This window comes from Neomonachus schauinslandi, chromosome 6 (assembly GCF_002201575.2).
Source record: "Neomonachus schauinslandi chromosome 6, ASM220157v2, whole genome shotgun sequence".
Taxonomy (NCBI): Eukaryota; Metazoa; Chordata; class Mammalia; order Carnivora; family Phocidae; genus Neomonachus; species Neomonachus schauinslandi.
The window spans coordinates 153,892,384-153,902,727 of NC_058408.1; the positions used below are offsets into that span (position 1 = coordinate 153,892,384).

The 10,344-nt window shown below is 60.2% G+C and overlaps 1 protein-coding gene across 1 annotated transcript in view; it reads left to right on the forward strand.

The window, feature by feature from the left end:
• The window catches only part of INPP5A (inositol polyphosphate-5-phosphatase A), a 172,563-nt gene that overhangs the window by 70,404 nt on the left and 91,815 nt on the right, over positions 1–10,344 (forward strand). The window contains exon 5 of the mRNA XM_044916232.1: positions 1,707–1,794. Within this exon, the coding sequence (XP_044772167.1) occupies positions 1,707–1,794 (88 nt within the window). The remainder of the gene's footprint in view (positions 1–1,706; positions 1,795–10,344) is intronic.

Below are 10,344 nucleotides of genomic sequence, written 5' to 3' on the forward strand. Positions count from 1 at the left end.
GTCCCCGCGTCCCTGCCCCGTGTCCCCACCCCGCTTCCCCTCGTCCCCGCCCTGTGTCCCCACCCCGGCCCCGCGTCCCTGCCCCACAAGTGCAGACATGTGGCTTCTGCCGTCCCCTGCTGTCCTGGCACTGTCAGGGTTTTCTACCCACACCACATGGGACACACACTATTACTAGGTTTGCTCTGAAGTGTCAGCTTTTGAAAAGATGACAAAGTGAGAGAAGACGGCATGTGTTCTGACCACTTTCTCTGTCGGTTCTCTCGCGGAGACGCGGTTTCTGTCTGGTACCGTGTTCCTTCAGCTTGAGGCCTTTCTGTGGCGTTCATCTGCGCGCAGTCACTGTGACAAGTTCTCAGCTTTGGTTCGTCTGAAGAAAGTCTTTGTCTTCAGGTTGAAAGAGGTCTTGTCGTGAACGGAACTCGGGCTTGCCGGCGTTTCTGTGTTCGTCCTTAAAGGACATCACTGCACTGTCCTGTGTCGTGTGGTTTCTGACGGGGGCTGGGCCGTCGTCCTCGTCTCCATTTTCGGTGTATAATGTGTCTTTTCCCTGACTGTGGGATTTTGTCTTCCTGGCTGGTTTGCAGCAACTTGGTTCTGTCATGTTTTAGTTTGATTTCCCTTGTTTGTCTTACGTGGGGTTCCAATTCTAATCAAATTTGGAAGAAGTTTGTCCGCTATTTCCTTAAACATTTTCCTCCTTCCCTTCTCTCGTCCTCCGAGCCCGGCTCCTGGGGTTGGTTGTGTGGCATCAGCCAGGTCCCCTCGGCGCTTGCCGCTCGTGTTCCTCTAGCTTTGCTTCAGTTTGGGTAATTTCTGTCTCTGTGTCCTTGTAGTCACTGATCTCGCCGGTTTGTTTCCTTAGGTTTTCACCTGCGTTTACGTCCACCCAGCTGGAGATGTTTGATTTGTGGTTTTAGTTTTTGCCTTTCCTCACATTTATGTTTTCCTTGAAATCTTTGATCATATTTATGATACCTGCTTCCAGACACTTTCCAGCTAATTTTTGTCTTTCTTGACCCATCTCTGTTGACCGCTTTTTTGTAGATTGTGGGTCCTATTTTGCTGCTTCTTGGCATGCCAAGTTTATTTTTACGTGGCGCCAGACGTAATGACCGTTAGGGTGGCGTTTCATGTCTGAACCTTGCGTCCTGCCCCAGACGCATCTGAGGTTGGTTCCTGTGGGCGGCGAAGCGCTGGACGGTCCATTTGACCCTCTTCCCTTCTTTTCCGTGTGCGTTTCGGTTTGCCTCTTAGAGCTGGAGCCCCTGCCCCACTGCCGCCGAGCTGGCAGGAGCGGCGGAGGGGGGCCCTCAGCCGTGGGGCTGGCGGGTAAGCGGGGAGGCCTCCCGCCGCCGCTCTGGTGTGTCCACGGGGCTCTGGGGGCAGTGGCCACATTTCCAGCCACATTTGCTGAGATGATGGAGAGGCGCCCACTGAAGCTTTTCCTGGTCGTGAAAGGAGACAGAACAGCCCGGGGGAGCCCCTCTCACGGGTGTTCAGAGACCCTCCTTTGTGTCGTGTCCTCTGTGCCTGACCATGATGCCCAGCCCCTCCCCGATGACGAGCAGCCCTCGCCTGCCCCGAGCACACACGGGGTCTTAGTTTCTCGCCCCCACCGCTGGTCGGGGGCGTTGCGTAGCCTGGGCCTCGGAAGCAGCGTCCTCTGTGGCTTGTGCACTAAAGAACTCACTTTTCCCTTCCAGAGAGCTGCTGTCCAGTGACGCGATGAAGGAGTATAACCGGGCCCGCGTCTACCTGGACGAGAACTTCAAATCCCAGGAGCACTTCACGGTGAGTGCGCTTCCGTGCCCCAGGGTCGGCGTGGGCCGGCGGCGCGTCTGTGGGAGCTGCTGCCCTCTGACGAAGTGGCCGCCGAGGGCCCCTCTCTGTGGCAGAACACGCGGCCACGCCCAGGTTGGAATGTCATGGCACAGATGGGGTCCATGGGAGGGGGGCAGCCAAGAAGGGGCACGGGGCTGTGGCCTGTGGGCCGAGGAGGGTGAGTTGGGGGCTCCTTACAGAGATGAGGGGTTACACCCGTCCCTGGATCCACTCTGCGTGGTTGCTGGTGCCTGGTCCTGCTCGCAGGGTGCAGGCCGGTCCCTTTGTGAGCCCAAGCAGCCCTCCATGGCGGTCTGGCCTCCCCGGCAGGGAAGCGGCACAGAGACCTGCCCTTTCTCTGTAAGAGTCGTTGGTCTGGGGGACGGTGGACACCTGGAAAGGGGGCCCCGCTGGGGGGCAGCGGCTGTGGGAGGCACCGGTGACGAGGGCTGAGGCTTCTTGCAGGAACACGTGTCGTGGGTTTGGAGTAGCTGGTTGTTGGCTCAGAGGACTGTGGCCTCACGGTCCCCATCTTTGGGGAAGCCTCAGAGCTGCTTGGTTAGCTCGGTTTTCTTGGTGTTCCGTTCCCGGAGCCCTTCCCGACGTCTGTCATGTTGCCAGGAGCCTGGTATGCAGCAGGGGCTCAGCCGTTGTGCGGGTCGGGGCTGCCTGGGCGCCAAGGGCGGGCAGGGCTGGGGCGCAGCACGTGGAGATGGCCCTTCGCTTAGAAAGGTCAGTTCTCAGTCTTTAAATCTGGGGCATCTCTGCCAGTTCGGTGGTGTCTTCTGTGGCTGAGAGGTCATTGTCCTCGGGCACACACACCCTCCAGCACACTCACTGGCCAGCCGTGGTGGCCTCAGCTCACAGCCCCCACGCCCGCTGCCCCCCTGCCTCTGCCCACTGGCCGCCTGCTCTCCACCACCCTTGCCAGAAAAGCACCCTCGACCCTCCCACTTCCCTGCGCTGCGAGCCGACCTCTGCTTCCGTCGGGACTTGTGCAGACGAGAAACACGGTAGCTGGAATGAAGAATGCACCAGTTGGGTGGACAGCGGCCAGACGCTGCAGAGGAAGAGGAGGGATAATCGAACGTGGGGCCCCAGCAGTGGGAACTACTCAGAATAAAACGGGGTGTCCCTGCCCGGGCTGGCGCGTCTAGGGTGCGTGTACCTGGAACCCCGGGAGGACGGGAGACCGGAGGTGGGCAGATACCCGAAGAATAAAGGCTGAAATCTTTAAAAGTCTGATGAAACGTGTGGGTGCATGGATCCAGTTACCGTCGCAAGTTTCCAGCCGAGGCTCATCCTCACGACTGCACTGCAGACAGGCTGTGACGCTCCGTCATCCCCCGCCATCCTCAGCCGCCAGTCTCTGCCACGAGAGCCACCGCAGCCCATGGCGGCCATTGCTCACCACCTCCTCACGGAAGATGTCCTCGCGTCGGCACGGCCTCCCTTCAGTGGAAGACTCAGTATTTTAAAAGGAGAACGTGCCCTGCCAGCACATGTCGGGGCACTGGGAGCGTCTGCGTGGGCGTCGCGGTTGTCCTCAGAGTGGGGAGCGTCGTGGGGAGGGCGGCCTGTTGTAGGGATGAGGAGGCGCGTCCTCAGGAGGACGTCGCTGGGTGGGGTGTGTGCCGTGTCGGAACTCGAGCACGCGGATGAGACCGCTGGCGGCCAGGGGAACAGGTCAGTGGCAGCGGAGGCTTCGATGCGGCCTGTCCCTGACTGGCGCCACAGGGGGACCGAGGACCGCTGCCCGCCGGTGTGACCCCTGCTGCTGGCGGGACAGCGACCGGAGAAGCAGCCACAGAAAAGGCTTGTCGCACACCGCAGGGCATGGTCAGCCGCCGTGGGACCAGGCAGGGTGGCTGCCACCTTCTGAGGTTTCCTCAGAAACGTCTTTCAAAGTGAAGGTCAAGGAGACTTGGGAGAAGACTCTCGGCAGGCTCGCCATGAGCAGCCCCACGGGGTTTCGGGCCGTCCTGGGGGCCGCCTTTCCGAGGACCCTGCCTGTGCACAGGCTCTGGCCACTGCCAGCCTGGCTGTGGGGTCTCAGGTCGTGTCCCCGTGGGATGCTCACATGCACGTGGACATCTGGTGTGAAGCCAAGACCACACACGTGTTCTCTGAGCATGAAGTAGGTGGATGAGAAGTAAACAGAAACAGTATCTGGAAGCCTCCCAGATATTTGGAAATAAACAGCAAACTTGCAGATATCCCGGGAGTTAAGAGAATTTCGCAGAGCAGATTGAAACATGGGTCTGACGACATGAAAGACAAATCGAACCTTCAGGATTTGCGAGATGCACCTAAAATGGTGCATAGAGGGGAATTTGTAGCATTAAATGCTTACACTGGAAAATTTTAGAAATAAGAGCAAAATAACCCGAAGCAGGCAGAAGAAAGGAAATAATAAGAGCAGAAATGTGTGATGAAGAAAACAGGATAGAGAAAACCAGTGAAGTCAAGCAGGTACCACAGCAGGTTAGCGCGTCCAGTGAGCCTCACCCAGCAGGTCAGAGCCGCGGTGTTTGGGGAATGAGGCCACGGCCGTGGCGGTCAGGAGGCTCACCCGGGCTGTGCAGGGGCCCGGCAGAGGCCAGCCTGTAGCCACTCGGGGTGAGGGGGTTAGCAAGTCCTCAGTAGACGGGCCAGCGTACTGCTGAGAGAATCGGGGTCCTCCCAGAGAGGCCTGGTGCCTGCAGCTGTCTGTGTGTCTCTCTCACGCTTGCCTCTGGAAGTTTTCCATATTTCCTTGAAATGCTCACTGTCCCGTTCTCCACGGTCCGCTCTCTGTCACCGTCATCCCCTGCTCACACACCTGCGTTTCTCTTCCGCAAAAGCGCTTGCTTGGCTAAGAAGAGAAGGGGCACAATGACGGCGGCCGTCGGACCCAGGAGCCGCTGTTTCGGTCTCCCCCACCCCGAGATTTATCTCAGAATGTCATTCTGCAGCTTGCAGTGGAAAACAAACACCTGGAAACAGGCACTCCCGTAACTCAGCAGTTTCTTTGAAGAAATTACCGTTCTTACAGACAGTTGAATATAAGGGTGGTCCTCAAAAAGTATGTGATGGCAAAAATTGGGAATAATTTTAAACACCAGAGGGAGAGATTTTCACACTGTGGGACAGCCATGTGGCGGATTGCCTGGCACAGGGTGTCTGGGGAGGGGGACCCGCCTGCACGCCCCCCAGGAGGAAGCGTGGGGGCTGGAACCCACACTCTCACCCCTAGAGGATCTTGGCGTCCGGTTGGTGTGTTGAAGTACTGAACGGTAATGTTGCATCTAGTCTGTTTTTCAGCACACAGGTTTTCAAATTTAAAGCATCTGAGATCAGGTGCATCTAGGATCCATGGCATTTCAGTTAAAATTGGCAGCACTTTTTTCTCTTGGTCATAAATACAGAGATGGCACATTCGCGGGAGACACGGCGTGGTGCTTGCTTCAAGCTTGAGACCGTGCTCGGGGGCGGCCCAACGCTGGGTGGGACTGACCCAGCACAAGGCGGCAGCGGACGCAGGGACCCCAGGTTGGAGCCCCCGCGGCCGTGTCTGGACCATGCCCCCACGGTTTTGGGGGGATGGGCCAGAGGGCTTGGCTGCCTGCTGCAGGGGTGGGCGTTCTCCCAGCCCCGCAGTGCTGTGGCCTGGCTTTCCTTCCAGGGTCCCCGTCCTCCGGCAGGGGTGTGGGGTCTCTCCGCAGCCACAGTCCCGTGTGAGGCGTGTTAATGGCCAGTGGGTAACCAGACAGTCATGTTTGGCGGGTGGGAAATGGTCGCTGATGCTCCAGACGCTGGAGCTCATCCCTGAGTTGGCACAGAGGTCCATGCGTGTCTGTCATCCTGGCTCGTAAGGAAGATGCTGATGGTTTGCGATGAAATCCTGCTTGACCCGCGGCCCCTAGCGCACTGTGCCTCAGGGTGCTGTGTGCTGGGGGCCTCTGGACGTCCCGGTGGAGGGGAGTCTGCACCCCCAGAGTCCTGGGCAGGGCCGGGCTGCACTGGCTGTGTGGCCGCCCTCCCGCCCCAGCCTGTGGCCTCTGGCTGTCAGAGGGAGGAAAATTTAATTTTTTACAAGATTAATAGTATTGGAGCAGTATTTTTAGCTGAGTGTGGTTCAAATAATAGGCCATTAATTGAAAACGGAAATTGAAATGAATTTGTCTCGTACCTAAGTGCTGTCACAGGTATTAATAGCGATCAGAAAATAGTGGTCTGTTCCCAGAAAGAGGTTGAACCTGAAGCTGCACCTGGTCTGTGAGCGTGACCGTGGGGGTCCGCGGTGCCGCAGAAGCGTGGGGGCTGCGGCCTGGGCCATGGGGGTCCACCTGGGGTGCTCTGGATCTAGGGGGGCCTGTGGCCTGGAGTAGAATGCAGCCCGAGGGGGCTCTGAGCTGGGGGGGCTGCAGCCTGGGGGAGGCTCTGAGCTGGAGGGGGCTCTGGGCCTGGGGGGACTCGACCTGGGGGCTCGGTGGGGCATCCTGCAGGCCGAGGTAGGAGCCCACAAATGCTTCTTGTCACCAGGAGATGGCGCCAAAGTAGCCTTTGGTGTCTTGGGCTTTTGGTTCAGGTGCTCACAGGGCTTTTTTGGACTTAACATTGATTACGTTAAATTTTGTTTGCTCGTAAGAATCATGCTGGGGGGCCATTTACTGAGGCAGGAGGCTCACTTCATCCCACCAGCAGCCTGGCCTGGTCATCGCCTGCTTGCATTTCTCTTGGAAAGTCCACACCGGAAGTCGGCTTCTTCAGGGCGCGGCCAGGCTCCGGAAGGCGGGGCCCCGTCCTGTCCACGGGACTCATGTGGACGTCCCTCGGGGCAGACTGAGGACCCTGGCCTGGGGCGTCTGCACAGCCATGTGTGAGCTGGACGGGTGGGCTGGGACTTGCATGCCACATCCGGGGTGGGGGCCCCTAGGTGCCCTCAAGCCTCCTACGGTGGCTGCCCTGGAGGTGCTCCTGCTGGTAACCTCATTTCTGGCTCTCCACTGCCCTGCACCCCCCAAACCCTGATTGTCGCCCTGTCTGCCTGTTCTGGCCGAGGGCCTGGAGTCGGACCGCATATCCTGGGTGCTCGGTAAATGTGCTCTGAGTCCGTGAACGAGTCAGGGTCTTGGGGACGGGAGAGCCAGGATTTAGTTGTGCATGAGACATGGATGCCCCTCGTCCCTCCCCGTGGGGTCCATGGCTGTGGGTGCGCCGATATGAGCTCAAGGGAAGACAGAATGGGAGCCTGTCGGGGTTTAGGTTTGTTGAAGACCATGGATCGGGCCTGGGGCCCCACATTTTGAGATGGACTCATCCAGGGCAAGGCAGGGGCGAGGGTGTGCTGGAAGCCACATGGCAGCAAAGAAAGACCCCACGAGGAAGGGGCCTGGACGTCTGCCTGGGGCTGCCCGAGAGGCCCGGACCTTGCGGGCCGCTGCTTGATTGAACGCGGGGCAGATGGATGCCCTGATCGCCCTGTCCCTGAGTGGGGTGTTTTCCACAACAGGATGCTGAGTCCTTCGTATCCCGGCAGGCTCTGAGCTCGTAACCTCCTCTTAAGGCTTTTGGATTTGCCCACAAAGAACCCAGGTGTTCCAGAGTTAATCCATAGCAGTTCGGAGGCACTCTTGTCCTGTTCTTGCTGCGTAGAAAAGGAACACCAGGTAGTGGGACCGAAGGTCATCGTTGCTGGCGCTGCATCAGGACTGGCCGAAGAGGAGACCAGGAGGTGCCCCTCCAAGTGGGACTGGACCCCCGGAGGCCGTCCACTGGCTGCCTGCTCCCGGGTCCCTCCCAGGCACTGTGTGGTGGGATGCCATGTGACCCACAGTTCATGCTGGGGACAGACTGGAGGTCGCTGGGGACACTGCAGCATCTGGTGGAGAAGCCAGTGGCCAACGCTCGGCACCCCTGGCTGATCCTCAGTGTCTGCGGGATCCCTGGGATGCCCACGCCTCGTAGAACACGCATAAAATGTGGGCAGGCAGGAGGAGGCAGGCATCACTGTCATTGGGGTGTCGCTCCCCGTGGATGGAGACCCAGCGGTGCCCGTCTTCTGGGAGGAGGTGGTAGCCACCTTGCCGCATGTCCTGCCTGTTCCCTCCTCCAGCGCCGGCGAACCCCCAGCCCTGCCCTCCGTGTGCACGCCCTTCTCCTGCTGCACACGGCCTCCTCCCCTTCCGTGGGGCCCTCCTGCCCCCGAAGGACCATCACCCGTTCACGTGCGCTCCTGCCCGCGCCCCCGCCTTCTTGTGTGAGGACAGTGCCGCACCCCCTCCGTACGTCCCTGGGGTCAGTGATTGAGTCCACGCAGAGGAGTGTTAGAGTCAGGCGCGTGACGTGTAAAGATGATTCGTACACCTGCTGTTACAAGCATGGGCTGCAAGGTAGGTGGGCCTCTCCAGACCGTGCCGGCTTCCTGGGACCTGGGCGCCCGGGTCCCCTGGCCCATGTGCAGGAGGTGCGCAGGGCTGCCACGAGGCCTCCCTGTCCAGGGGTCCAGGCTTAGGGAGGAGGGTCCTTAGAGGACACATGGAGCTCTGCACCTGCTGGGAGGGACCTGCTGCCTCTGGATCATCGCGAGCATCCACTGCTGCAGGCTGTACCTGGATTCCTAAAATGCTCTGAAATGCTTCCCACAGGAAGCCTTCCAGGATTGGCCTACTGGGACGCTCCGCCTGGATTCTCAGGCACCCACCATCGGTCACGGTCGACTTCGCAGCAGCCCAGGGCACAGCCACACGGGCTGTGACACAGGAAGTGGCCGGTGAAGTTTTCCAGGCCTTCCGAGTGTCTATTGATCGGAGACCTGATAGCACAGGAATTGTGTCTCATTTCACGGGAGGAGCATAGAAAACACATCACTTACCACCTGAAAAGCTGGAACGTCGATAGGGGATGTGAAGGTAATGGCTTTCCTATACTCTGGCCTCAGAAATGGCTAAATGAGGAAGAAATTACAGATTTATTTTGGTATAATTTCCTCGTCTTGCTTCACTGCGGGGGTGAGCGTCCCTGTCCTGCTCGTTTGCGTGGCGGGCAGGCCCGAGGGAGGGGCAGAGCGGGCTCATTTACCCGTGAGAATTCCAGGCCTCTCCGGCCGGTGGAGGCCCCAAGGAGGCACGGCCAGAGGCCACCCCCATGGTCCCTTCCCTGCCCCAGCGACCCCATCCTGCCCTCAGTGGGTGACCTGCGAGGGGGAGGAAGAGGAGGTTGGGGGGCTCCCGAAGCAGGACATGCCGGCTGGCCCGGGCACCCCACACACCGTGGCAGGGGCCACTGCAAGGAGGTGCAGGCCGGTGCCAAGTACCCCGGGGAGCCCCTGGGTTTCTGGGACAGCGGCGCTCTTAAACGTAAGGCTGCGGGTGGGCAGGCTCACTCAGTGGCTTTCTCTCTGCAGCACCAGCTCAGTGGTCAGCACAGATCAGGCCGTGTTTTGGTGGAGAAGCTGGAGGCAGTGGGCACCCTGGCGTGGGGGCAGCCGGGGACAGGACCCCATGGGCCTCTGAAACCCTGGCCGCGCGGGAGGCCAGGCAGGGAAGAGTGAGGGGCCGCCCCCACGGGCCGCCTGGGCCACGTCTGCCGCAGGAGGGCAGCACAGACACCACGGCCACCTCAGCCGGGGCCTCTCGTGTGGCCGGCGGCCCCAGACGTGTGTGCGCGGCAGCTGGGCCCAGACCCGGGTGTTGCGTCTGCCGAGCAGAGCGGACATGCCCTTGGGGGCGGGCAAGTGCAGGCAGGACTGGCACAGTCCGTCCTTGTTGGCGCTGGGCTGGTGTCTGCACGGCCGGCAGCCCGGGAGGGACGCCGTCTCACTGGGCCACAAGTTGTGGGCCCCTCGGAGGGTTTGAAGGGCTGTGAATGCTCCCAGGCAGTGGCCGGCCAGAGCTGGACACTCGTCCTTGGGGCCTCGCCGCACCCAGGGCACACGGGGTCAGTGGAGCGCGTTTTGTGACCGCAGGGTCACCTTCACACGTGCAAGCTGACTTCTCCTCGAAGCTCTAAAAGTGGGGTTCCTTCTGGGCAAAGGGGTCTGAAGCCAGAGTCGTGTCTGTGTCCTTTAGCAGCGGGAACTTGGCATCACCTAGAGGCCCCAGGAAGGTGTGCGGGCTGTGGAGCAGGCTCCCCGGGCTCCGAGCCCACAGTGGGGAGACCAGTCGTCTCTGCTGCCCATGATGTCCCAGCCAGCACCTTCAGCCCTTGGCCGATTTGGTTCCTGGAAAGAGGTGCACAGGTGAGTTTCTTTTCTGTGAGGTCGCCGTGGTATCCCGGGAGCATGGCTTCATTGTGTGCAGGGGAAGCCGGGGAGGAGACTGCAGGTGCCCCCTGAACACTCCTCTGCAGGAGGCATCTCTCCCTCCCTGGCCTAAAAGTTTTGCTTCACAAACCCACCCTGTGCCAGGGAAGTCCAGTGGCTGCTTTGTCCATCCCCCCTGTAGTGAGATCATGCAGCCTGGGGGCAGGCCCTGGGGCCTGGAGGGCCCCATCCACCCTGGGAGGGTCCCATCCACCCCAGGAGGGCCCCATCCATCC